This window comes from Pongo pygmaeus, chromosome X (genome assembly GCF_028885625.2).
Source record: "Pongo pygmaeus isolate AG05252 chromosome X, NHGRI_mPonPyg2-v2.0_pri, whole genome shotgun sequence".
In the NCBI taxonomy this organism is placed as follows: domain Eukaryota; kingdom Metazoa; phylum Chordata; class Mammalia; order Primates; family Hominidae; genus Pongo; species Pongo pygmaeus.
Window position 1 is genome coordinate 157816357 of NC_072396.2, and position 26620 is coordinate 157842976.

Below are 26620 nucleotides of genomic sequence, written 5' to 3' on the forward strand. Positions count from 1 at the left end.
GGAGGGGAGGCTTTCCGGACACTGGGTGGAGGCTTGAAGAATGACTAAGAGCTCACTAGCCCGACGGGGATGAAGAGCATTCTAGGGAGTCCAAGGAGCAGGAGCAAACACCCCAAGGTGAGCGCCATGTGATGTATTCAGAAGCAATGGAAAAAGGCCAGTGTGGCTGTAATGTATTGAACAAAGGGAAGAGTGGCTGGACCTGCAGGGATAGTTCGTCTCAAGGAGTCTGGCTTTTACCCTGAGAGCAATGGGAAGCCATGGAGGAGTTGCAAGCAGCAGAGCACCTGATCATATTGACACACGTGAACTTTTAACCTGACCTCCCTGTAGAGACTGAGGGGAAGGAAGGCAAGACCAGAGGCAGGGGGACACCAGCAAGGAGGCTGGTCTTCGGGGCCAGGTCTGGGCTAGGGTGGTGGCAGCAGGCACAGGGAGAAGTGAGTGGACTGGAGGGCCATGGAAACAGCACATTGGCAGGCCTTGATGAAGGAAAAGCAGCTGGTCCGTTCTTTTGAGGCTGCCATCCTGGTAGGCCAACTCCTGGCCAAGTCCATGCCATTTCTTGGGCTGGCTTAATTGTCTCCCTGTTTGGGAGGCCGTGGGGTGAGGGGTCTTTCCTGCATGCTCTCTCCATCCTTAGCCCCAGCCCAGGGCCTTGCACACAATAAGCACTCGGTGAGCACCAACGCGTGACACAGGTACATCAAACCGCATTGGCTCTGGGAGTCTGGCTGTATCTCGTCGCCCAGCCTGGGAGATAGCCCCGTTTGCTGTGCCTTGTGAGCCCCGGGTCCGTCCCAGGATGGCCTTCCACGATGAGCGGCTCCCTCACTCTTCTCCTCCTTTCCTGCCTGCAGGACTTCCTGGATGATCTCAGCCGCCAGCCCCCCGCCCCCCTCCCCGCCCCTGTCTGGGATCTCCATCTGTAAAATGGATCTAGGAACGGCAGTTCTCGACTGAATTAACCCGACAGCATCTGTGGAAGTCGTTGGCCCTGTGCCGGGGCCAGATCGCGCAACTAGGAGCGGGGGCCCTTCACGTGGCGGAGGCTTCCCAGCCTGGGGGCCACGGGCCCGGAGGAATTTGCCTGGAAGTTTTCCATCACGGCAGAGCCTTCTGGAGCTCGCCCCGTGCTCGGCAAGGGGAGCCCCAGACTTGATTTCTCCAGCAGCCCCGCGGGGCGGGGCCGAGAAGGGGCGGGCGGGCGGAGGACGCTGGCGGGAGAATGTGCGGAATGTGCCAGGCGCCTCTACCTACCCCAGGAGGGGCAGAGGAAGGGGCCGGCCGAGGGGAGGGGCGAGGGGCGAGGCTCCGGGCAGCCGGAGAAAACCTGTTTGTTCTCCTGCGGGCGGAGCCCAGTCCGCGCCTCCTCGCCTCCCTGCGTGCTCCCCGCTGTGCACCGCGCCCCGCGCCTGCCTCCCTGGCCCGGCCCGGCCGGGCGCTGTCCACCCGAGGGAGCCCGCGCCCTGCGACTGCCCGACCCTCCACCCGCCCCACGAGCCGGGCACCTGTGCCAGGTAGGGCTGTCGAGTCGCCATCGGACGCGGCCCTGCGGGGAGGCAGTGGGGGGCACCCAGTCCGTGCCCAGCTGGGGACAAGTCAGGGCCTCAGTTTCCCCATCCATAACCCTTACCGGCTCCAAGCATCTCTCTTCGGGTTCCCCCCGGGAGTCAGTGGGTTTCTGGTTTTGGCTGTGAGTGAAAAGACTGACAGGCAGAGGAGGCCAGCGTCCCCTACTGAGGCAAGCGTCCCCCTTGCCAGCCTGATCCCTCTGTCTTGCCCTTCAGGAAAGACACGGTTTGATTGCTAGTAAATGGCGAGGGGCCAGGATGCTCTGAGAGTTGACTGCAGGCCTTTAAGAATCAGGGAATCTCATATCCCTCCGTCCCCCTGTGCCCATTTTATAGACGAGGAAACGGAGACCCAGAGGCTGGCTCACCCAGAGGATCCCCTCAATCGCCCTGGGGCCTGTGATGTGCCATGTGCTGGGTACAGGGCAATCTTGGGGACGGCCATGAGGATGGTGGCTGCTCACACTCAGACAGAAGGCGCCGAATCAGGTGTCACGGGGTGTTATCGACAGGATCAGCACTGCACCAGCTCTGTGGCTGGATTGTTTTGATGGGGGCAGAGGGAGCCAAGAGTCTGTCCTCTTTGGAAAGGCAGAGGGATACCTTGCCTTACAAAAAGGCCGAAAGCTCAGGTGCTCCTGCCTGATCTGCCACTTCTGAGCTGGGGACACCTGGGTACTCTGTCGGTTTAAGGGGGTGACACGTCAAGCTGCCTCCCACCCAGGGCTGCTTATCTGGGGACTCAGATAAGGTAGGCGGTGGGTGTGTCCCGGCTTTGGGACATCTGAGGCACGGTAGGAGTTGTGTTCTTGCTGAGCCGTCCGCACATCGTGGAAGGCTGTGCAGCAGCATCTCAGGACCCAAAGCTGTGAGCCCCGAGAGAGGACCTCTCATACCCCATCCAGCAGTGCTTGAGGCTTCAGTACCTGGACTAAGTCCTGCCTTGGTCTCATGGCCCTTCAGACTTCTGGCTGTCGTACCTGGCTGGGGGCGGGAGGCAGGGGTGCACAGGTTGATAGGCCTGAACAGAGCTGCAGAGGTAGGCTGCGGGAGGTCCTGCCTTCCCAGGGTGTCCGCTCCTCATCTGAAAAACGAGGAGCAGCTCAGAGGCCAGCAAGTGGCCAAGACACAGATGCACAGATGAGGGGCCAGCCTTCTGGCAGGCCTTGGTTCCTCCGCTGTTCCCCTCATCATTCCCAGGCCACTTCAGGATGGGAAGGAACAGATCCCTCTCATCTGCCCCTCCTTCCAGGAATTCCCAGCCCCTGGCTGGATGCTGGACATTCAGCCGTGTGGAGCTGATGGAAGGCACTCAGTGCAGGGCCAGACACGCAGCAGGTGCTCAAGATCTGTTCATTTCCGTCCTCTGGACACTCATGAGTCAAGCAACAGAGGTGGCCCAGGACCACTTAGGATGTTGCAGCTCCGAGTAGCATGAAAACATTAGGGATTCCTCAGTCCTGGAGCAGTGAGGCACCCCTGGCTGGGAAGATCAGGGAAGGCTTCCTGGAGGAGAAGGGCTTGGAAGCAGGAGGAGGAGCTCGGCAGCCACCAAGTCAAGGCCCGCACGTCCTTTGGAGCTGCTGGAGTCTAACCTCCCCGTTACTCCTGAAAGATCATAAACCACTTCTTGCTGAGCTCCTGCATATGGGGGCCCACAGAGAAATCAGCTCCATGCCTTGCCCTGAGGAGTGACAGAGAGGCCATCTGTCAGTAAGAAGTTGCCATCTGAATCCAAATGGCAGCAGTGATTGTCCACCTCACTTCCTGCTCAGCTCAAGTCCAGACTCCAGAAAAAGCCTTTCCCACGTGAGGCCAGTGATGCCAGGGGCAGCCAGCGCCTCAGCTCAGCCTCCCTTAGCCTGACTTGTGCTCCTTGTCTTCCTGCCCAGTGTCCCCAAGGCCTCCTGAGATCTGGCAGGGCAGGGACTCTGGGTCCCCAGCACTGGGCCCAGGACCTGGACACGATAGGCATCGGCACTTGTTCCCTGAACTGTCTTCAGTTGCATGCCACGCAAACTCCCCTAATTCTGGCTCGGTGCATTCTGGAAGCCGGAAGCCTGCCTTCCTCCTTCCCTACTCAAGCTTCCACAGGTGACTGCCCCCTTTGGTGTGGGTTTTGCTTCAAGCCACAACTCATAAGGTACCAGGTCACATGTAACACAAGCTTTCCTTCTGTTGCTGAGCCCCGAGGCTGCCCCCACTGCCAGTCCCTGGCGGCATGGGACGGGACCAGTGCCAGAGAGGAGAGCTGCTTTCCAGTGCTCTGGAGCCCTGAGCGGCAACCCCTTGCAGTCCGGGCGTTTGGGCTCTCATGTTTAGGGTCAGTCTAGGGAATTTGCATTCGTTACCACTGTGCCCATAGTGAACCGGCTGATGCCAAGACAAGGGCAGTGCCATCAGGGGACCAGTCCCTGAGAGATGCTCAGGAGAGGTTGCCATCATTGCTTCCAAAGACCAGGAAGAGGAGGAGGGGTTGAACTGTTCCACACCTGGTCAAGTGTGTGGCAGGTGAGGGTGGCACCTTCATAGCCTAGTGGTTAAGAGAATGGCTCAAAGGTCAGAATGGGTTCAAACCCCAGCTCAGCCACCATCCAGTTGTGCAAAGTTGGGCCCTTCATGCAACCCCTTGAGGCCTCTGTTTTCCCACCAGTACTGAAGGGTGGCTAAAGCCAGGAGCACCTGCTGCACTGGGTGCCTGCAAGTGCTGGGTGCCTGGCACAGAGGTGCTCTGTCACGGAAGGTAGCTGAGCCAGGACTATGGTGCCCTCCTTCAGGGCTGTGGTGGCAAGGAGTGAAGTGGGACTAGGTGGAGAGAGAGATGCTGACTTGGATGTGGGCCCCTACCTGAGGAAAACAGTTTAGAAATTACTGCTGATGATGCAAACAGTATCTACCCACATTTAAAATGACTCACTAAAGAACACTTAATTCTTACGGTGATTTCTCATGCCTACTAAAGTCTGACTCGCTTTCTTTTTTGTTTTCACTTTTTTTGTGTGTTAGAGCTGGGGTCTCGCCTTGTCACCCAGGCTGGTGTACAGTGCCTAGTCACAGGCATGATCATAGCGCACTGCAGCCTCCAACTCCTGGGCTCAAGTGATCCTCGTGCCTCAGCCTCCCGAGTAGCTGGCACTACAGGCGAGTGCCACCATGCCAGCACTGTTGTTACTTTTTATCTTTAATTTTTTTTTTACCTCGAATTGATTTAAAACTCATAGAAAAGTTGTAAGAATCGTGCAGAGAACTCCTGAAGCCTTATCTGAATTCCCGCTGTTAACATTTTGCCACATTTCTCATTAGCTTTCTTCACTTGTAGCCTTTGAATGGGTCAGAGGGTGGGCAGGGCTGTTGTCAGTTCATTTTTCCAAAGGGAAACTGAGGCACAGAGAGGGACTTGCTCAAGTGCCATTGATTAGAAACTGAGCCAGATTAACTTCTCTCAGGGACACATATTGATGCATTTGGCAGGTGTTTTCTTGATCACTTTCTGTGTTGGGCGCTGGGGCACAGAAATGACTGAGAACTGACAGCGAAGTGGGAGGGACAGGTCTGAGTGGAGAAGAGACTGGAAAAGGAAAAGACAAGAGGCCCTGTGGGTATCACTCTCGATGTCGGAGGTGGAATGCAGGAAGGAATCTGCAGCTTAAGCGTATGTCCCAAGGAATTTGACTGCTGAAGGGTCCCAGATGCCACTTTCAGAAACACGGTCTAGGCTTTTCCTGTTGGGAGTGTGCTCATTTCTCATCTCAAAAGGGAGCTAGGAACTGGGAGGGTGCCTGCCTGGAGTGGGGAGGTGGGTCCAGGCCAGCCAAGAGAGCAATTCCTCACCCACTCATTAACGCCCGCTGAGCCATCCCTCTTCCCGCAGAGCTGCCCTTGGGGCTGCTGCTGCTGAGATGGCGGCAGAGCTCTGAAGCCACGCCCTGGGTCAGAGAGGAGACATAGCCTCTGGGGCCAGTGGGCAAGCCCTAGGCTGCTGGTGGTTGCTGGCGGTGGTCCCTGGCCTTGGCCCCATCTGTAGGCCCAGCTCGGGCACCCAGTCCGGGCCCCTTGGTCTAGTCCCTGTGATCTTTGGCTCAGCACGCCACTTTCTGATGACTAGGTCAGTTTCCCAGAGAGCTTGATGTGGCAAAGAGTTACTATGGAGAGAGCAAGCACAAGGATTTTAATCACAAGAACCGGCATCTCTGGTGAAAATGCTTACATCAGGCAGTGCCTGCTTTAAACTGAAAAAAAAAAACCCCAAAACCCCAAACCGGGACTTGCTTCACCACTTGTGCCAGCGATCCCTTACTCATGCTTTCATTCCTTTGGGCCTGAGCCTAGGCACCTCCTTGGGAAATGCAGTGCTCTGGCAACATTCCGCTAGGCCGATCCCCCCAGCACCCAGCCTGGCGGTTAGCGCTCTGAAAATGCTTGTTGCATACACGGCAATGTGATCTTGGGCAAGTGCTTTCTTCTCTCTGGACTTCCTTATTCTTATCCAAAAATAGGGGCAGTGTTAGAGGTAAGGGTGGAGTTGAGGGGACTCTGGGTCTAGAGTGGGCAGAAAGATGAGAAAGAGGGTTGTGAGAAGGGAGAAGGAGGATAGGGAGTCAGAGCTTTGGGGGAAGTGGGGAGGCAGCGGGCTCTTTCTGTTCCTTTTGCTCCTAACTAGTGATCACCTGCATCTAGGACAGAAGGAATTAGCTTTGGCTGATGTTAGGCAAGGGCAAGAAGGAGTGACTTCCTGTCACTGGCCCTGCTCTGGCAAAGACTGAATGGATGGCAGCAATGGTGTGTGTGTAGGTGGGGGTGTTCCTAGGGGAGAGCGAAAGAGGGTAAAAGAAAGTGGCCGGGTGCGGTGGCTCACGCCTGTAATCCCAGCAATTTGGGAGGCCAAGGTGGGAGGATCACTTGAGGTCAGGAGTTCGAGACCAGCCTGGCCAACATGGTGAAACCTCGTCTCTATCAAACATACAAAAATTAGCCAGGTGTGGTGGCAGGCGTCTGTAATCCCGGCCACTAGGCAGGCTGAGGCAGGAGAGTTGCTTGAACCTGGGAGGCGGAGGTTGCAGTGAGCCGAGACTATGCCACTGCACTCCAGCCTGGGTGACAGAGCGAGACTCGTCTCAAAAAAAGAAAGAAAGAAAGAAAGTAGGGGGAGAGGGAGAGGTGCTGCGGAGATTGAAGTGTGGGCTCCATGACCTCTGAGCCTCCTCTGATCCCACTGGCTGCCTTGTCTGCAAATGGGACTAGCATCTCTGCATGACTGGGATTGGCTGAAGACCACATTGGTTCCCTGGCTACAGAGACAACTGCAGGATGAGGGGTGCAGAAGCAGCCAGGGCCCTACAAGAGGGTCCCTGCCCAGCCCTCTGTTCTCTGCAGAGACATCTCCGAGGGCCCTTGAAGCCAAGCCAGCCCTGAAATGGCCCAGTTCCCTGAACAGTCGCTTGTATCTGGCTCTCTGAGAATGAGAAAATGGGTGCATGAAAGCCAGGAGGAATCCCGAGGCCCCAAGGAGCGGTGGGTGGGCCGGCTGCCTTCTCCCCTCCTCCTCACCCCCAGCGCCCCACCACCTTGGGAAGGAGCTGGCCTGCCTTAAAAGTCTGCCTCCCAGGGCCCCTCCAGCGCAGACGCCGAGAAGTCTAGATGCTGGGGTGTTAGGGGTGGGATGGGGAGAGGTGAAATTCCAGACTTTCATGCAGAAGTCATTTACCTGTAAAGCACATTTACAAATACCACCTCCCCCCAATGTGTTCTTTTTCCATATTATATTTTCCCCTCTGCAACTCAAGTCTTTTTCAGCTCTTTTTTTTCCACTTGCTGCGCCTTTTTCCTGCCACCCTGTTAGCCTTCAGGCGAGAGCTGCTGGGACTGGAGCATCCCGGGCAGGTCGTGCACTCTGGCTCTGGCAAGAGGGGCCCAGCCTAGGCCTCCTGGGAGCTGCACGCTGAGCAGCAGACTAGGAGGCTCAGATGGGATCCAGCTGCTCAGCCCTGCCCACAGTACCTAAATCACCTTTGAAGGGCCCCATCCCCCTGGATCTCGGCAACTCCTGGAACAGCAGCTACAGCCGCTGCAGTGGTGCCTGTGGCGGTGCCTGCTCCATCCCCTTCCCAGAGGAAAGCAACCTGTCTGCTGACTGTTGCCTTGCCAGCTGCTGAGACTCCAGTGTAGGAGACCGGGAATCAGAATGTCCTGATTCACCAGACCTGGCCACAGGAGGCTGCTTCATCAAATGGAATGTTTCATCATTCCAACCCTTCTGGTCCAGAAAATCAGCACCCGCACCAGCTTAAATCAGCCTGGGTCCAAACTGAGTCAGCCAAGTGCGTGCCTTGAGAAAGGACGGGGTGAGGGCATCTGAGCGGAGGTGGAGGTCGTGCTTCCTGACTTCATAATGCCTCAGCCCCCTCACACTCCTTGCCATGACTGGCACTTGGAGCGTGCAGGCTTGTCCTTGCACTTCCCATGGCAGCCTCCAGGGGGAGTCTGTGCCACAGCCAAGGCTCTCCCCACTGCGCTGGGCCTTTGACCTTAGCCCCCTCCCCGGGAAGTATCATTGCCTGGGGTCCTGTGGCCTTGGTGATGACCGGAGGGGCTGCACTGAAGCCTACACCTTCCTCGCACGACCAGGTGCAGGGGCCAGGGAGCATTTTGAGAATGGGGCTTCCTTAAGCCCATTCCCCCTCCCATGGGCACAGAGGATTCTCTTTTACCTCAAAGTTTAGAAGTGAAGGTCAGGGAGGGTGAGTGACGTGTCCAGTGACTAAAACCCAGGTCCTTGGACTCCTTGTCAGTACTCCTTCCTTTGCTCCAGAGTTGGAAGAGCCAGCATGGATGTGTGGCTTTGTGGCCTTGACCAAGCCCTCCACATCTCTGACGGCACCACTGCGCCCGTCTCATGACGTGACAGATGATAAGGCATGGCTGGCTCTGCGCCGGGGCCTTCTGAACATGTCGTGCCCCTACTACCCTCTCAGCATCCGTTTCTGCTGCCCCATCTGGCTCAGGGCTGCAGTCTTGCCGCAGAGAGGGAAGCTCTCTAAGGAAGGAGAATGGGCTGGGAGAAGCCACCTGCTGCCCCTTGTTTAGCAGGCTGCATTCTCCAGCAAGCCAGCTCTGACTATCTCAGTGTCGCCCTTCTCCTGGTCACCCAGACCGCCCTGTTCCTGGGGCAGCTCATGACACTGCGAGGGGTGGGTTTGTGAAGGGTCTTTCATGGGAAGGCCCTTACTCGGAGCTCACAGGCATTTGCTTGAAAGACAGCAAAAGAGGACCTAAGACATGGGGACTTTTCTTTGAGTCCTTTTCCTGACACTAGGTCCACTGGAGGCTCTTTGCCCAAATGGAACATTTACAGTGAGAAATGGACAGGAGCCTCGACACCCCCACCCTATGCAGAATTCAACCTCCACCCCTATTTTACCAAGGCAAGTCCTCCAGCAAATGAAGCTGTCAGACAGGCTTGGGGAGGGGTGGTCACAGCCTGGGAGGGAACTGCCTCCCTCTCACCCCCTGGTGCTGGTGGTGGTGGTCCCCAGGTTGAATTGGACCAGAATGGAGGGGTGGAGGGACTCTGGCCAGGGGAGCTACCTGGGCTGGCTGGGCTCTGGGGCTTGGGCAGCCTGGAGCCTTGGGTTTGTAAAGCCCAACTCTGGCTCTTGTAGGAGGACTGGGGGGAAAGGTGTAGCAGCTGGGGTCACCCTTGCACGTCTTTTTCTATGGTTTGGTCATTGCCACCCTTATCTGGTGGTGGGGAACCAAGACACCATGGTGAGGGGAGAAAGAATTTGCCCAGGGCGGCAAAGCTGGGATGAGTCTCCTTCCCAGAGACCAGCCATCTTCTCTGAGGGTTCCAGCCAGCAGGGATCAGCCCCGGCAGGTATCTAAGCTGAGGGATCAGCCCTGCCTGGGTCCACCCATCTCCAGCAACAAGTTCTTGGGAGACAAGGGACTTATCCCTTCACCACTTACCTCATGACCAGATGGGAGTACTTATGTTTCTGCTGGAGCAATGGGGGCAGGCCTAAGTGCTGGTCCCCAGCTATATTCTGGGCCTCTGCCTCCATTAAAGCTCCTTGTCCCAGAGCCACATGAAAGTGCTTGCAGGCAGAGCTTTCCTGAAACATAGCCAGAGGTTTCCTAAAACATAGCAATCAGCCTCTGCAGTGGGCAGCCCAAGTCTTGATGGCTTCACCCACTTGTACTTGTCAGATCCATATTTGGTCCCTGTACTTGACTGCAGGGGCAGCACTCTGGGCTGTGTCCCCCTTCTTGCCCTGTCCAGCTGTTTCTTTATGCTGACTCCTGACCCACCCCAAAGGGGTCCACACAGATCTGAGCTGTGAGTGATCGCTGTGAGCCTAGCTGAGGTTGGCACACGTGGGGTGGCAGAGTTGGGTGTCTGCTCAGCTCCTGGATGCAAAGCATCCCAATTCACCTTTGGGAAAGAAGCCCTTCTGCTTGCACCTCTGCCTGTGGCACACCCGCTCCTGCTTGTGCATGGCGCCCAGTGCCCAGCACATATGCACTGAGACAAGCCCCGACACCTGTGCCCTCTGGCTGCATCTCATCCATGAGCAGCGATATTCAGTGCTCCGGGAAGGCAAGGCTGAAGGCGTTTTGCTCCCTTGCCCTCCCAGTTTGCTTAGGAGGCCCCTTCCTAGCATCCTACTTTCCTTCTGCACAATTTGGGAGCCATCCTAATCCCCTGCGAGCCAGCTTCTCTGGGAGGTGCCGCCCTCGGGGAGTCAGGCAGCGGGGAAGTTCTACAAAACTTTCTCTGAGTTAGTCCTCTCATCTTGGAGGCTGAGCACGTCCTGTGGTGTGAGAGGGAGCCTTTTCTCCTGCCGCTCCCGTCTGTGTCCATCTCCTCACGCTCCAGCACCTGCGTCATTGCCTGCTGCCGCCCCCGCTCCTCCAGCGCAAGGGAATCTGCATGCATCAGCCCCCTGCGTCAGCTCCCTTCTCACTCCACTCGCTGATGACGCCAGGCTTGCTGTGGTCGGGATAACAGGCTCTGTTCAGCCACCTCATTGGCTCCTCACTCCTATCTATCCAATCAGGGCCAGGGGCCCCTTCCTTCGAGGTTGCTGGGCAACCTTCAGAGGCCACAGCAGCAGGGGGAAAGGTAGAGCAGGAACGTGCCCATGGGCATTTGGAGGCCATCTGAATTCAGGGAAGGCCTGTCCCCATCCCCCCCACCCAGCCCTGCCAGGGACACTTCCTCAGATTGCCATCTCTCAGCCCACTTGGCCCGAGACAGGAAGAGGGAGAAAGAAGGGGATGAAGGGTAGGCCAGGGCATCTGCCTGGTGTCTGAGGTGGCCTGGCCTGTGCAAGAGGAGTTGGACTTGGCCCTGAGCTGCCCTGGGACAGGCTGGTGTTGCCTGAGTACGGAGCTTTGCTCAGAGTCAGCACAGAGAGGGGTACTGTGGAGTGTGGCCACATCTTGTGGGGCTCCGGGGGTGCACCACGAGGGACAGTTCATGCAGAAAGTGTCAGAAAAGCCAACTATTCCTTTGGTGGCCCAGGCCAGGTCCTAAGCAGGATGATATGGAGATTTCCAAAAAACCAGAATTCTTCTCCCAATCAAGGTAGAAATGAGGGCCATGGTACCGAAGAGGCCTAGAGTGGCTGTCCTGACCAGAAATGTGCCCACACAGGCCATCAAGACACCCGTGTCATGGCATGAGAAATCCAGAGAGGCACATGTTCTAGCTTGGTGTGTCCTGTCAGGAAGAGACCCAGCGAGCAGGCCCACAGATGCCACCTTACAGATGAGGAGACCTAGACTCGGAGAGTGGGATGTCACAGCCATGTGAGGCCGCTTAGGGAAGAGGAGCAGAGATGTAAGCACAGGCCACAGCCCGTGGGGACAGTGTTTGCTTTTGGGCTGTGTGGCCTCTCTGGGTGTCAGGGCTAACGGACTTTGAAAGAAGCCTGAGTTCACAGAGGAAGAGGAAGACTGGAAGACTTGGGCAGGTAGCAAGCCCCTGGCACCGCTTTCAAAGGTGGCTAAGGAAGGAACATTTGCTCTCCATCTTCTTGGCAGGGTAAATGGGAAGGTGCAGGGAATCCCAGTTACAGCAGTTTCTTTTTCTTCAGGAACTTTTTCTGAATCTTTCTCCGGCACAAGCCCAGAGGCATGAGAGAGCTTGACATACTGGACTCAGATGGAGAGTGAGAGTGTAGGGCTGCGGGAGCGGATGGCCTGCTCCACGGGGTCTTGGAGTCACACGTGGCAGGCATCTGTGGCTGCATCAGGCTGAGCAGCACAGGCAGGCACGGTGCGGCTGACCTGAGTCTGAAGTGTCTCCTCCCTCCAGCGGTTGAGCATTGCTGGCGGGGCCCAGCGGGTGAGCATTGCTGCCGGGGCCCAGCGGGTGAGCATTGCTGCTGGGGCCCAGCGGTTTGGAGGAAGCCATAGAGGCGATTGGCAGTGGGTGTGCCCCAGGAGCACTCGAGGCCGTCGTGCATGGGCTTACCTGGGCCACTGCGTGGCTGGGGCTCAGAGCCCTGGGAGTGTGGCCAGGACCAGACACGGGCCCACTCCTGGCTGACTCTGCTGAAGGGGAAGCAGGAGCATTGGCACAGTTCTTGTGCGTGAGCTGCACACGGTGCTGCTGGCCTTCTGAGACCTGATCCCAGGAGTGTGCATGCAGGGTGCCCGCCTGACACAGGGGTGGTGCTCCAGCAAGGGAAGCCAGTGTTATTATTGCTTCCCAGAGGAAGGCATGGTTCTCATCGCAGAGCAGAGCCCAGGCCACTGTCCCAGTGGCCGGGTCTTCTGGCCGCTTTGCTGGGACCTGGGTGCAGCCCTGGGGAGGGCGGGAGTCCTGCACACAGGCTCTGGAGGCTTCACTGGCTTCCCAAATGGGATTCACATCCGCTAATGACTGTCCCAGGAGAGCAGAGAGCTGAGGGTGGCCCTGGAGCAGCAGCCATGGTGGCCAGAGGGTTTATCTGCCAAGCCTCTGTGGTGGGTGCTCTCTCCCTGGGTAGACTGGGCCTTTCCCCCACCCCCTGCTGCCACCCATATGAGAGCAGACATAGGCATCCCAGGTCCACACCTGAGCCATAACCAGTCCCTGTACCAGGCTCTTCAGACCTTCTGGACGTGAGCCTCATGAGCAGCAAGTTGTCCTTGCCCCCTGGTGTACTTTGCTGTCTGTGGAGGTCCCTCTGGTTGACTTGCCATGGGCTGGGGAGCCAGGGCGGGATTGCGTGGGGTGGGAGTGGAGCCATCAGTGGGCCTCATGCGCCCTCCTGTCCCGTCGTCTCTCCCCTGGGCCCCGTACATGTGTGAATGGAGAAGCCAGCCTCCTGCTTCCAGGGGTGCCACTGCCACTGCCACTGCCGCTGCAGCAACCTCTGTCTGGCATCTGGCCCGAAACACCCCTGCCTGCTCTCCACTTCCTTCTCCACCCCAGCTTGTGGGAAAAGAGGAAGGAGGCCCTGGGAAGAGGCCCAGGCTGCAGCTACGCATGGCCCAAAGCAGTGCACAGCACAGCTGGGCCCCAGAGGCTGAGGGCCTGCCCTTGCTGCTGTGGGGATTTCCTCCTCGGAGTGAGCAAGCAAGAGAAGTCCCTGCATCTGTTCACTGTCCTCACCTCCCATCCTTCCTGGGCGCTACTCGCCTGGCATCAATTCTTTTTTTTTTTTTTTTTTTTTGAGATGGAGTCTCACTCTGCTACCCAGGCTGGAGTGTAGTGATGCGATCTCGGCTCACTGCAATCTCCGCCTCCCAGGTTCAAGCAATTTTCCTACCTCAGCCTCCCGAGTAGCTGGGATTACAGGCACGTGCCACCATGCCTGGTTAATTTTTGTATTTTTAGTAGAGATGGGGTTTCCCCATGTCGGCTAGGCTGGTCTTGAACTCCTGACCTCAGGTGATCCACCAACCTTGGCCTCCCACAATGCTGGGATTACAGGCATGAGCCACCACATCCGGCCCTGGTATCAACTCTTGAGACCAATCCCTTGGTTGCCCGAGCATACCCCACTCCCACTTATTTGGGTAAACCACTGTTGGTCTCATCTTTAGCACATAGAAGATACATGTTCATGACAGGAAAATTAGAAATACAGAAAGGAGCAAAATATTTTGGTGTATATCTTTACAGATTTTTTCCCCTGTGCATTTTTATGTAAATATATTTTGACTTAGATGACACCAACATACACATCCTGCTTTACGGGCTGCTTTTCACTGAGTGATGTATAGAAACTGTACACAATACAGGTTTATAAGGCATGTTAAATACTACATGTCTCAGTATGATTTGTAATAGCTGCATAGTATTTGCTTGAATGGATAGATTATAATGTTTAAATATGATTGATGGGCATGTAGATTATTGCCCCATTTTCACCATCATACTCAAAACTGTTATGACACCCGTTTCATATACATCTTTGTTGTACTCGTGCAATTTCTTCCTCAGGCCACTTGGCTGCGAGGGGAATTACTGGACCAGCGGGCCTGCCCTTAAGCCTTTTGATACATACAGAAACTCATCCTGTCGAAAGATTCCTGGTTTCCCTTCCCACAAGAGCCACCAGGAAGCCACCTCTGGAGGGGTCCACATTCCATCCTTCAAGGCTGCTTACCTCTGTAGCAAGGGTCTTCCTGGCTGTCACTGAGTGGAGGGCCATTCTGCCCTGCTCTCTGTGAAGGGCTGGACGAGGGGAGGGGACGGTGGGTCTGGGAGGAGACCGGGGTCCGAGCAGGGGTAGGTGGCTTCAGGCAATCACTCCCTGGTGGGGTGTGCTGGGCTGTCACAGGGTGCCTGGGCTTGATCCTTGCTGAGGTTGGGGGAGGAGCAGGGCTTGCCTGGGAAGACTTGGGTCTGCAGGTCTGTGCCTGGCTGTGGGAGTTAGGGGAGGGGAGCACCCAGTAGGAGCAGGGCTGGCCTCGACGTGCTGGGCCCTGAGGGAGAAGCAGGGCTTAGCTCGGCGGGAGTTGGAAGGGCATTTCAGGTGGGCGGACCAGCATAAGCCAAGGCACAGGCATTCACTTGGCAGGGCTACCTTCCAGGGACTCCAAGGCACATGGTCTGCTTGGAGCACAGTGTCGGCATTGGGGGGAAAGAGGCTGGCTCAGGGGACTGCTGATTTTGCTCCCAGTCTTAGAAACAGTGTGGAACCATCAGGTGCTGACTGAGAATTGAAGGCTGATGTGGGCCAAGTGGGATTAGAGACCAATGAGTGTTGTCTGGAGGAGGTGCAGATAAAGGCAGCAGGCCAGGGACCAGGGAGGAGGTCTCAAGGGATCGTGGCCTAGACAAGGGCAAATTGGAGGGAGAAGTCAGCTCTGTAGATGGGATGTAGAGTCCAACCTCATTTGCCCACCCCACCCACCACACCCCACCCCATCCCATCCCATCCCTCCCATCCCACCCCACTACATCCCATCCCATCCCATCCATCCCATACATCCCATCCATCCCATCCCATCCCATCCATCCCATCCCATCCCATCCATCCCATCAATCCCATCCCATCCCATCCATCCCATCCCATCCCATCCATCCCATCCCATCCATCCATCCCATCTCATCCATCCCATCCATCCCATCCATCCCATCCCATCCCGTCACATCCATCCCATCCATCCCATCCCATCCCATCCCATCCATCCCATCCATTCCATCCCATCCCATCCCATCCATCCCATCCCATCCATCCCATCCATCCCATCCCATCCCATCCATCCCATCCCATCCCATCCATCCCATCCATCCCATCCCATCCCATCCATCCCATCCATCCCATCCCATCCCGTCCCATCCATCCCATCCATTCCATCCCGTCCCATCCATCCCATCCATTCCATCCATCCCATCCCATCCCATCCATCCCATCCCATCCCATCCATCCCATCCCATCCATCCCATCCATCCCATCCCATCCATCCCATCCCATCCCATCCCATCCCATCCATCCCATCTGATCCGTCCATCCCATCCCATCCATCCCATCTGATCCGTCTATCCCATCCCATCAATCCCATCCATCCCATCCCACCCCATCCCACTGCCTGACACTCATCACTTTCAAGGCTCCTTGTCCCAAAGAACTGCCTTACACTTCATTGTGTGGAAAGACTCTACTTTGGCAGAGATTTTTCTGCCTCTTTCATATTTATTGTCTCATCAAAAAAGAAATTTCACTTGTGAGACTCAGCCAGGCTTGAGGGAAAGGAGCCCATGCAGAAGCACCAGCCCTGGTCTTTGTCTGGCAATAAACCCCGAGTCTTCTGACTGGAGTCTCAGCTATAAAGACGGGACTGAAGGCAGCATGGCGCCCTCTGCAGGGGACCGATGGTGTTCCCACCCAGCCCTGCCCTCCCTTGCCATGGGTCCCTCTGCCTCTGTCATTCTGCATGTGCAAAAGTGTCTGTCTTGACTTTGGAAGTGGCTTATTTGGTCCTGATTTGGCAGGAAACTTCTAGGGAATGTGGCCATCAGGTTTAACAAGGGGTAACTGATGAGTCCTTGTGCCTGGTACTGGGCCTGGGATGGAGTCCACCCCCGAAACTGTGTATGACTGTCACCTGCTTGCCACGCTCATATGTGGAAGCTGGTGGCTACAGTCCCTGAGGCCTTAGAAAGGAGCATGTCTTTGAGGTGCCCAGCGCAAAATAAGTCATACTAGCTAGTGCAGCCTAGCAAAGTTAGAAGGAACCTAAAGACGAAAGACTAGGAGGTCCTCCTGCAGGTGAAAAGCTGAGGCCCAGATGAAGTGAGGAACTGTCCCAAGGTCTGTAGTCAGTCAGTGGCACCCAGAGACTCTGCACATGTGCCCTGCCCATGGGGCCACTCCACAGGTTGCTGGGATGGGGACAGTTGGGCCTGTATGGCCCTAGGATCACCTGTGGAGTGAGCTCCACTCAACAGAACTCTAACGTGGCAGCTTTGGTGCAGGGCTGGGCACGCGGGGCTCCCATTTGCAGTGATGAGGTGCCATTCCTGGCACACAGCAGGCTCGGGCTGTCTGGGCTGCTCGTTGAGTGCAGTTTATGGAAGAGCCAGCTCTTGCTGATGTGGCGAATTTGGTTTGCTCTCGTCCCCCTGCCCTGCTCATTTGAGTGTGCCCCTGACCTCCACAGAAACACATCCAGGCCCTGCCAGCTGGCAGCAGTGCTGAGCTGGTCAGATCCTAGCCCTGGAGGGGCCCAGGGGATGAAAGACCCTGGAGAGAAAGGCTCTTCTGCTTTGTGACTATGCCAGCACACCCAGGGCCCTGCTTCCTGTCATGCCCACAAGCCTGAGCCCCCAGCCCCTATTTTGAGGCCCAAGCGGTCGGCTGTGGCCACTCAGGGCTCCCTGCAGCTCTAGGTCAGTCCCAGCCTGGAGAACCAGCTTCATCACCCTGGGCCCTCCTCTGGAGCAAATGGCCCTCGAGACCACCACAGCTCACCCCTCATGGGCACGAGAGGGCAGCACTGGGCTCAAGGCAGAGAGGCTGAAGGCGGTGTGGCACCCTCTGGGCAGCATGAGCAGCACCGGGCTCAGGGGTAGAGCAGGGCGAGAAGACACAGAGGAAGAGGAAGCAGAGCTCGAGGCAGCAGTGGGCCGGGGGCGTAAGGAAGCCCTTACCACATTGCCACATTCGCCTGGTCCCTGAGGGCCACTAGGATTTGGCAGTGGGGCCCTGGGCTTTCCCCACTGAAGGTGGAGCCAACCCCCGAAGGAAACAGGGCTGCACACCCCAGACCATTCTTGCGCTGTTTGAGGACCACCACGCCTCTCCTAGCAGATGACTTGAGAGCTACTGCTGCTTGGCTGCTTTTTAGGTAGTGCCGGGTACTTATAGGAACATCGGCGCATTCCATCCTCACAGCAGTCCTGAAAGGTAGAATTTTTTTTTTTAACTATCATTTTACAAATGATGAAACTGAGGCAGCTCGGAGAGGTTAGCTGACCCGCCCAAGGTCTGTCAGAAAACTCCTAAGGGGTGAGAAGCAAGGTCCAACCCCAAAGCAGCTGGTCCCCCAGCCCGTCCCTCTCCACAGGCCATCTGCCTGCCCTGAAGCTGTTCGGCTTTAGATGCACTCTGTCCCACCCTCTGAGTCCACCAGTGCCAGCTGTCTCCCCCACACCCCCCAGCCTGAGCCAGGCCGTTAGCACTCTGTAGGAGGGCTCATGTTCTCCCGTTATCAGTGATCGCTTTGAACAGACAGTCCCTGGCAGCCCCTGAGCTCCACATTCTCTAGGTGAGCAGCCCTGGGCAGGCAGGTGGGTGTGCCGCTGGGCAGCAGCAGGTAGAGTGAGTGCTTGCCCCCTGGCTTCTGCCCGTACTTAGCACTCCACCAACGCTTGCCACCCCCGATGCGCAGAGGGCAGTCTGGATGATCTTGGTGTACCAGGACCCATATGGTCACCTGCAAGACACTACAAATGCATGAAGTGACAGCATTTGCTTACCTTTATCCCCAGAAGCACTGCCGAATCGACTGAGAAGAGACGTGCGCAGCAATCACTATGAGTATCTCAGCTCTTGGAGGCAGCACCAAAGGTGAGGCCTGGGCTCCCTGGTGTCCCAGGCTCTGTTTGGGGCTGTTTTCTTCCAAGCCTGCCCCTATAGGCCGCAAACACTGTCCCAGCAGCAAAGGGAGAGCAGCCTACTGGGAGAACTGGAAAAGAGGCCGAGGGACCTGGGGCCGCATTCCTCTTCTGAGGCTGTTGGCTTTTCCCACCAGGTGAGGAGGAGCGCAATAACGTTCTCAAGCAGATGAAAGTGCGAACCACGCTGAAGGCGGACAAGAGCTGGATTACCAAGCAGGATGAATCGGAGGGTCACACCATGTAAGGCAAGGAGGCGGGGAGGGACCGCAGCAACGTGGGGGCGCGCAATCCGCGGGGGACCGACCATACTTGGGGATGCGAAGGGGCTTCCACCATTCAGAGCTCCGCCAGGCCATGTAGAGGGCAGAGCATGGGAAAGGCTATCCAGCAATGTCACGGGGTGGAAGAGCCCCTGGGTGCCTGGGAAGGAGAATGTGTGGCAGAAATGGCAGGACTTGCTGGGCAGCCTCTAGGATGGAGGCCACAGGGTGGCAGGTGGCAGGGAGTCTCGGAGCCACTCCTTCAGGATGCCTCTTTCCCCCAGAGAGCTGCCCTCAGGCCGGAGTCGCACCACATCCTTTTCATCAGCTGGGGAGGTTCCGAAGCCCAGGTAAGAGGTGGTGCTCAGGTGGCTGGTGGGTCAGCCCCAGGGACTCTCCTGCAGCTTGGGGCCAGCCCTCAACAGGGAGGGGTGGGCAGTCCACAGGGGACAGGGATGCAGCCCCAGCCAAGGGTCTGCAATGAGTAATTTGAAATCTGCAGGAAGGAGGGCCTTCTCCACTGCACCTTCCTTTTGGGAAGGGGAGTGTAGGAGTCACTTGGTCCAGGCCCTTGGCCTTGCTGTGTGGCTGTGGGGCAGCTGACTTCCCTTCTGGGCCTCCATGGCTCCAGCTGTTAACTGGGATTGAAATTGTCTTTAAGAAGAAGACGATTATTTTGACCTCCCACCCATTCCCTGCAGGGAGTGATACTGCCTCTGAGATGCTTTGGGCAGCTTCCAGAGTCACAGTGACTCACTCCTGCAGGTCACCCTGACTGCTTGAGTGTACTTGGGACTCAGCATGCCTGTAGAGAGGCACGAGTTTGCTCTGACTGCCTCCCAAGTTTACCGTGACATATTTTGTCAGCTGACCAAGGACAACTGGCTTCTCTCTCTTTTGGGGACTTTTCCATAACAGTGTCTAGGGGGTCTCTGAAGCGTGGGCACACCCTGCTGGCCTCTGGAGGAACTGCTCCTGACAGAGAAAGGGAACTGAAATTCAGGCTCGCTCCTTGCTCCAAACAGCCGGCAGGCGGCTTCTCAGAGGGTGGTAGAGGCAGTGGCGGCCTCTGGAAGGGAGGGCCTCAAGTTTACAGCCAGCACACAGGGCTGCCTTTAGTAACTACAGTCTCTCTGTCACCCCTCGATGACTCAGCGCCCACTACCTGCCAGGTCCCATGCTGGGCACAGAGGATGCAGTAGTGGTCAAGACAAAGGCCCTGTCTTCGGGCAACTGACGTCCCAGCAGGGGACTCAGGCAGGACCCTAGTAAACAGTTCAATACAAAAGTGAGAACCCCCAAGTGGGCCTGCAACATGGCCACCTCTGGGAGGCTGTCCCCTGTTAGGGATGGAGGTTGTGGGGTTGGAGACTACCGGGGCTCTGTGTTGCCCTTGATCCAAACCCCGATGCTCCAGCCCAGATCCCCTCCACTGCAGGACAGAAGGGTCTACCCTGACCCATTGACTCCTCCCCTAACTCTGAGGAGGACTCTTTGCAGGGGCCCTTAACTCCTGCCCTGAGGCCAGAACTTCCAGGCTGACCACCCCTGGCTGTCAGCTCCCTGCCTGCTTGTCTTGGCTGCCCCCTGAGTTATCTGAGCCTCCTCAGTTGCTGCCAAGCAGGAGCTCCCAAGCACCCAGAGCCTAATGTTTCCCAGCCACTGAACAAGCCCTGGCCATGCCCTCTCTTCTCAAACTTCCACCAAGACTTGAGGTGTGGGCATGCAAGGAGCTGGAGCAAAGAGGGCCCCGAGGGACAGGAAGGGGGACAGCTGGCTTTGGCTGGCTGCTGCCTGGGCTCTCCCCTTCAAGCCCTCATGCACCTTCCTGGTGGAGGCTGTTGAGGGAGATCAGGTCAGACCCCGGGCTGAGGGGAAGCCTCTGGCTCTGACTGGGGAGCCTCCAGCTTGCACTGGTTCAGCCCCAAGCACAGAGGATGGGAGGGCTGTCAGCTGAGAGGAGCGCTCCCTCGGCGCAGCACTGGGGCCCGGCTGGCCAAGGAGAAGCTGGACTTTGGAGAGACCGTCAACCTGCCTTCCTAGGCACCTGCCATGAGGAGTCACCTTGGGCACTTTTCCTGGGGGAGCATGAGGGAAATAGGCAGAGCATAGCGGGCACCTGATTAGGGGCACAGGGGGCTGGTACCCCTTGTTTCTGCTGTACTGGGACACCTGGAGCACTTGCCAGTCAACCTTATTTGCTATAGTTAAGGGCAGGATAAAGTAGGATGACCTCAGCCCTCCAGCAAGCCTCGCTTCACTCCACCCCTCCTTCTCTTCGGCAGGCCTCCGAGCACGAGGGCTCCCACTGGCTACATCATCCGGTAAGTGACTGCAGGACTCTGCCGGCCTTCCTGTGCCCACTCATAGCAATCCCTGAATTCTTACCCCACCAGTCCCTCCAGGGAGCTCACCAGCATCTCCTGGGCTCTCTTTTAGGGGAGTGTTCACCAAGCCCATAGACAGCTCTTCCCAGCCCCAGCAGCAGTTCCCCAAGGCCAATGGGACTCCAAAAAGGTATGTCCATGGGGTGTTGGCCAGTCGGCCAGTGGGGAGGTGTGAGGGCCTGGTCTGGGCTCCTGGCAGAGACAGTGCTCTGCCGGTCAGGATTGTGGGGCCTTGGAGGTGCCAGCTTTCATCCTGGGTAGGGCAGGACCCTGGAGAGCAGGGTGGGGTGGCCAGAGGAGATGGGTTGGGGTGGGACTGGCAGTCCCAAGTGGATGTGTGGGTCTCTGGGAGGTCCTGGGCCACTAACAGTGTCCTTGTCCTGGGGTCAGTCCTGACTAGGCCTGGCTACTGGGACAGGCAGGTGCAGGAGTTTGGGAGGGGCTGGGTGTAGAGTCCCCCTAGCCTGGCAGTGGGCACCCTTGACTTGACTTGCTGATGGCATTGAGAAGGCTGAAGTTGCATGCAATTCAAGCACCTTGGCATCACACATTGCCTGGGACTCCGTCAGACTGGAAAGGCCAAGGGGAAAACAGGAAGCAAAGACACAGGCAAGAGCCCGCTGGGCTGTTCCCTGAAGCTCGGTGGGGTTTGCCTATGCAGCAGGGGCTGCCCTGCTCCGAGCGGCGCAGTTCTGGGTGTCTGTCAGGGCCAAAAGCAAAGAGGAAAGGCTCCCAGGCAGCTCCTGGTCCACCTGTCATGTGTCCACTGGGCTGTGGGCTGTGTGGCCAAATCTGGAGGCAGGAGGGAGCCTGCAGGTAGACACATGGAACCTTCTTCTCTCTAGTGCTGCCAGTCTGGTGAGAACAGCTAACACTGGTCCTCCCCGCCCCTCCTCTTCTGGCTACAAGATGACCACTGAGGATTACAAGAAGCTGTGAGTATGCAACGCCAGGCTCAGCGTGGTTCCCTCCTGCAAGGAACAAGTCCAAACTCTGGGTCCGCTGAAGGCAGCGGGCTACTTGCCTCCGAGCACAGCCCGGGAAGTCCCGCCTGCCTGATACTCCCTGCCAGTTGCAGCTGTGGCCTGGAGCCCGCCAGAGGGTAACAAGCCCCAGAAAACTGGATGGCTGTGCACATTGCACGTCTGATCTGAGGCAGAGCAGAGACTGCAGGATGCTTGTAGGAGGGGCCCCACGGATCTGGGGAAAGGGTCGTGGGTTGTGAGGCTGCTGCTGGCTGGCTGTGCTTCCTGGGCTTGGCCCTGCACCCCGCCGAGCCTCAGGTGCTCTGCCTGGCTGCACTGGGCTGGGGGCCTGGGGATCCTCAGGGTGCTGCTGTCAGTCTGAGCATTGTGTGCCTAAACCTGAGCTGCTTCTTGGATAGAAACCTTTGGGTTTCCCCTTAGTGCTCCCCTTGGGGTCCCTTTCAAAGCCCCCCACCCCCCACTGCATGCTCAGGGAGGAGGGTTCTCTGGACAGAGGTGTGAATTGTGTCTCTAGTTCCCAGGGGACCACATCTTTCCGTTGTTTGTCCCTTGCCTCCATCATCCAGGGATGGGGAGCTGCTGGGTAACCTTTCTGGGGAAGCGGAGAGGCTCGAACAGGGAGGGAGGGGAGAGCTGGCTCTCAAGGAGGAACAAGTGGCATGAACTAAGGTCCAAAGGCAGAGATACTGACTTGCCTTGTCACTATTGTTGAAAGCCAGGAAGCCAAGCTGCTGAGGGTGGCAGCCTATGACAGGAAAGCGCCTCTCCCCTCTCTTAGGGCACCCTACAATGTCAGGCGCAGCTCTACATCAGGGGACACCGAAGAGGAGGAGGAGGTGGTGCCTTTCTCCTCAGATGAACAGAAACGGAGGTAATGGAATGGTGCCTTTTGGGCATCCCGGGGGGCAGGGCAGGAGCCTGAGTCTTCGAAGACTGCTGGAATGAATTGTACCGGTTGGGGTGACAAAACGCACAACACATAGGCCATCAGCGGTAGCCCATGGAGCATGAGAATAGGTGTCATTCTCTGAGTGCCAGAACCGCCCACTCAGTGTTGGGCCAGCTGAGGGGCCCTTGAGAACCTTCTGTGGGGTAGAACCTAGGTAATGTGGTCCAGGGAAAAGCCTCATGTGGAGGCTCTTCAGGGCTCTAAATCGGTTTGTTAGAAAGGGCCCTGAGACAGTGGAACAAAAATATTCAGGGAGAAGCCACCTGCACGGTGCCCTCTATCTGCATGATCTGCATGCCTTGGGGGCAGCGGTTGACTCCACAGTTCTGAATGCCCCTGGACCCCAAACTGAGCCCCAGGCGTGCACAGCAGTGGGAGTCTCTGCGCCAAGCTGCCCTCATCCACACAGGCCAGCAAAGTTCCATGGACCCTTGCCCCTCCTCAGTCCTCTGTCCATGGGGACTGACCACACACCACCCAGTGCCGGTGAACTATGACAGGAAGGGTTTGTTAAGCGCCTTTTGTGTGCCTTCGGCTTAGGGCCTGTACAGCAGTTGGGCCCTGAGGAAATAAAGCCCTCCCCTCCCTGGGCTCAGCCAGCCACCAGTTCCATAACTGCTGACCCATCTGTGGCGCAGGAATCACAGCAAAGCCCCATTGCCAAAGGCCCTGGCAGATTGGCTATCCTCAGGGAATAGTTCACAGTGGCAGGGGCCCCCAGGCCTGGGTGGAGCAAGGAAAAGAGCCAGAAGCTAGGAGTTGCCTAGCATTGAATTCCAGCTCTGCCACCTGCTGGGTGAGTGCTCTTGAGCAAATAATGAAAGCTTCTTGGACTCAGTTTCCTCATCTGTAAATCACAGAGGATACTAGCGTCTACTTTCCTGGATTGAGAAGAGCAATAAGCCAATGCGAAGATGTTGGCATCCGGCGCAGAGCCGGGCACATGCCACATGCTCCATAAACGTGGGCTGCCCTTCCTTCAGTTTCTACATTTCCTTTGAATAGTCCTTGGAGCAGGTGCAAATCTGGTTTCTCTCACCCCTTGCCTCCCTGGGGTGGCCCTAAGTCATCCTGAGTCCATCCCAGGCTAGGCTGGCAGAGCATGTCCAGCTTGGTACCCATCAGATGCTCCCCCACCCCGTGTCACCCCAGGTCAGAGGCTGCAAGCAGTGTTCTGAGGAGGACAGCTCCCCGAGAGCACTCCTACGTCCTGTCAGCGGCCAAGAAGAGCACTGGGTGAGTTGCCACCAACTGGCTCCAGGCTCTAGGACAGCTCTCCTCAGAGCTCCAGTCTTCTCTGGCTGATGAAAGGGTGGGTGGAGAGATCACCCCCAAGGGCCTTCCTAGCTGAGCCTTCTCAGATTCTCAGATGTACTTTCTAGAAAATGGAGAGGTCTGGCGGCTACCACCAGGGACAGTGAAGTGCCGGGAATGGAGAGGGCCCAGGACCCTCTGAGGTAGAGCGGTCTTGATGTCACCTGCCCACGGGCTCTGCCCAAAGCATTGCCTTTCTGCTTCCTTTCCAGCAGTCCTACCCAGGAGACACAGGCAGCGTTTATCGCGAAGAGGTAAGTGTCATCAAGGGACACCTTGGAGGCCTGTTACTGGCCACAGGAAGGCCTTCCATCAGCAGGGTTGTAGTGTGGGAGCTGTGGAGAGGGGATGTGGATGTGGGGGACTACTGTCCCTGAGCAGGGGGAGTTGTGAGGGGCTGGGGGCTTCTGTCTGCAGGCCTGGCAAGCACCTGGGTGGCTGTGGTAGCATATGTGGTCAAGCTCTTCCATTTGCCAATGGCTAATGGGGCTGGGCCCCTGACCCAAGATGGAGCATTTCCAAGGCCCTCTGGGAGTTGTTCCCCTGCCCCTGTTGCTTGCCTGTTGCCTTGCCTTCTGCTCTCATCCAGGATCAAAACCTGGGCCATCAGGAGAACTTCCCCCGGGAGGTGACTGTGACATTGGAGATGGGCCCTAAAGGGTGAACAGGGCTTAACAGGGAATGATCAGAACGTCGGGACACTCCAGCTGAGTGAGGGAGGGGTGCCACCATTAGTTGAGACAGGGCACCTTCTGAAGGAGGAAAATATTCGGGGGGAAGCAGGAAAGAAACTTCTGGAAACTTGAATTTGAGGGACTTCCAGTTGAGTGGACAGGGAAGGCCTCTCTCTGTGCTGAGGTGGCTAGCTGGGGACTGAAAACCCAAGAGAAGACAGCATGCCAACTGCCCCAGGCAGAGGGCCCCAGTGCACAGGCCCGGGGTGGGACTAGCTTGCTGTGTTGGAAGACCAGAAAGTTGGCAGGAATACAGAGAGCAGGGATGGTGGCAGCACAAAGGAAGTGACAGAGAACGGGAGGCGGGGCGGGGGGTCTTCCTGGCTCCATTTGGTTCCTGTGGTTTCTGTAACGCAGTACCAAAAACTGAGTGGCTTAAAACATCAGAGAGGGATTCTCTCCCGGTTCTGGAGACCAGAAGTCCAGGTCAAGGTGTTAGCAGGGTGGGTTCCTTCTGGAGGCTTTGAGGGAGAAACCATCCCAGGCCAGTCTCCTGGTTTCTGCTGGTGGTTGGTGATCCTTGGCGTTCCTCGGCTTGTACCTGCATCACTCCAGTCTGTGCCTCTGTCTTCACATGGCCTTCTCTTCTCTGTGTGTCTGTGTCCAGATTTCCCTCTTCTTACAAGGACAGCGGTCATTGGATTTAGGACCCATCCTACTCCAGTATGACCTCATCTTACCTGATTACATCTGCAAAGACCCTATTTCCAAATAAGGTTACAGTCACAGGTTCCAGGGGACATGAATTTTGGGGGGACACTATTCAACCCAGTATGCTGTCCTTATCCTGAGCTGGAGTCACCGAACCCCCAGCCTGGGCCACCTCTTGGCCATGATCCTGAAGGGTTGGGTCAGTTAGATGCCACTGGAGGCATGTTCTTTGAGGCCTGCAAGCTCCAGGGCAGCCAAGAAGACCACGAGCGCCGTTTCTCTTCTTGCTCAAAGGGTGGAGGTGGTGGAAGAGGACGGGCCTTCTGAGAAGAGCCAGGACCCACCTGCTCTGGCAAGATCCACTCCTGGCTCAAACAGGTAATCCATTGCGCTCATCTCTGCCTGGGGCTGGTGGCTGCCATACCTGCCACTCAGTCACTGAGGAACCTCAGTCAGGGCACCTCCATGCTGGGCTTCAAGATCAGTGTCCCCATGTGCCCAGTGACAAGACGGGACAAAGAAATCAGTAAGGGCCCATCTGACTGGATGTCCCAGGGCTGAAAGGAGCAAAACAGTCCCTCCCGGGAGAGAGCACCTGGCTCTGGTCTGTTGAGTACGTATCTGTGTCACCTTAACCCTTGCACCACTGAGCCTGGTGGCAACTTGAACACCCCAAGAAAAAGTACCATCCTTGGGGTTTGAGAGGGCCAGCCACTATGGCAGTAGCCTGCCATTGTCAGACTTGCTCCTTGCACTCCAATAAGTTAGCCACATTTAGCATGCCCAGGGAGGAGGCTCTGACATCTCCAGAGCCTCTCACAGCCACCTTCTTTGCCAGTGCGGATGGAGGCAGGACCAAAGCGTCTCGGGCAATTTGGATCGAGTGCCTGCCGAGTATGCCTAGCCCCGCTGGGAGCCAGGAGCTCAGGTGGGTGCCGAGAGCTGACTCTGGCTTGCGAGTGGGTGCGATGGCTTCCCGCCAGCCTGGCTGGCTGGTTCTGCCAGCTGGGGAGGGTCTGGCAGTGGGGTGATGGGCAAGGACAGGCTGAGCACTGGTGATCTCACTCCAGGAAGGGCCGTGATTTGTCCTGATTTCTGATCCCTGAGAATCTGGGCAGATAATGGTGCCCTCTTCTCTGTGGACAACTAATACCTTCTTGTACTTTGTGCAGAATGGTGCTAAGTCCTGCAGGGAGAGCCATCA

At 57.0% G+C, this 26620-nt stretch overlaps 1 protein-coding gene across 22 annotated transcripts in view; it reads left to right on the forward strand.

The window, feature by feature from the left end:
* Nucleotides 1–1318: 1318 nt before the first annotated feature.
* ZNF185 (zinc finger protein 185 with LIM domain) overlaps nucleotides 1319–26620 on the forward strand; it is a 92453-nt gene continuing 67151 nt past the window's right edge. For 6 of the 22 annotated variants that reach the window (XM_063660804.1, XM_063660803.1, XM_054472601.2 and 3 more), the window contains exons 1-12: nucleotides 1320–1520; nucleotides 18007–18085; nucleotides 18270–18375; nucleotides 18680–18745; nucleotides 20681–20719; nucleotides 20835–20912; nucleotides 21628–21717; nucleotides 22547–22639; nucleotides 23870–23953; nucleotides 24244–24285; nucleotides 25711–25794; nucleotides 26255–26344. In XM_063660804.1, the coding sequence (XP_063516874.1) occupies nucleotides 18052–18085; nucleotides 18270–18375; nucleotides 18680–18745; nucleotides 20681–20719; nucleotides 20835–20912; nucleotides 21628–21717; nucleotides 22547–22639; nucleotides 23870–23953; nucleotides 24244–24285; nucleotides 25711–25794; nucleotides 26255–26344 (806 nt within the window). In that variant the 5' untranslated portion in view covers nucleotides 1320–1520; nucleotides 18007–18051. Of the gene's footprint in view, nucleotides 1521–18006; nucleotides 18086–18269; nucleotides 18376–18679; nucleotides 18746–20680; nucleotides 20720–20834; nucleotides 20913–21627; nucleotides 21718–22546; nucleotides 22640–23869; nucleotides 23954–24243; nucleotides 24286–25710; nucleotides 25795–26254; nucleotides 26345–26620 lie in introns of all 22 variants that reach the window. The other 16 variants (XM_063660812.1, XM_063660815.1, XM_063660809.1 and 13 more) reach the window with 13 other exon arrangements.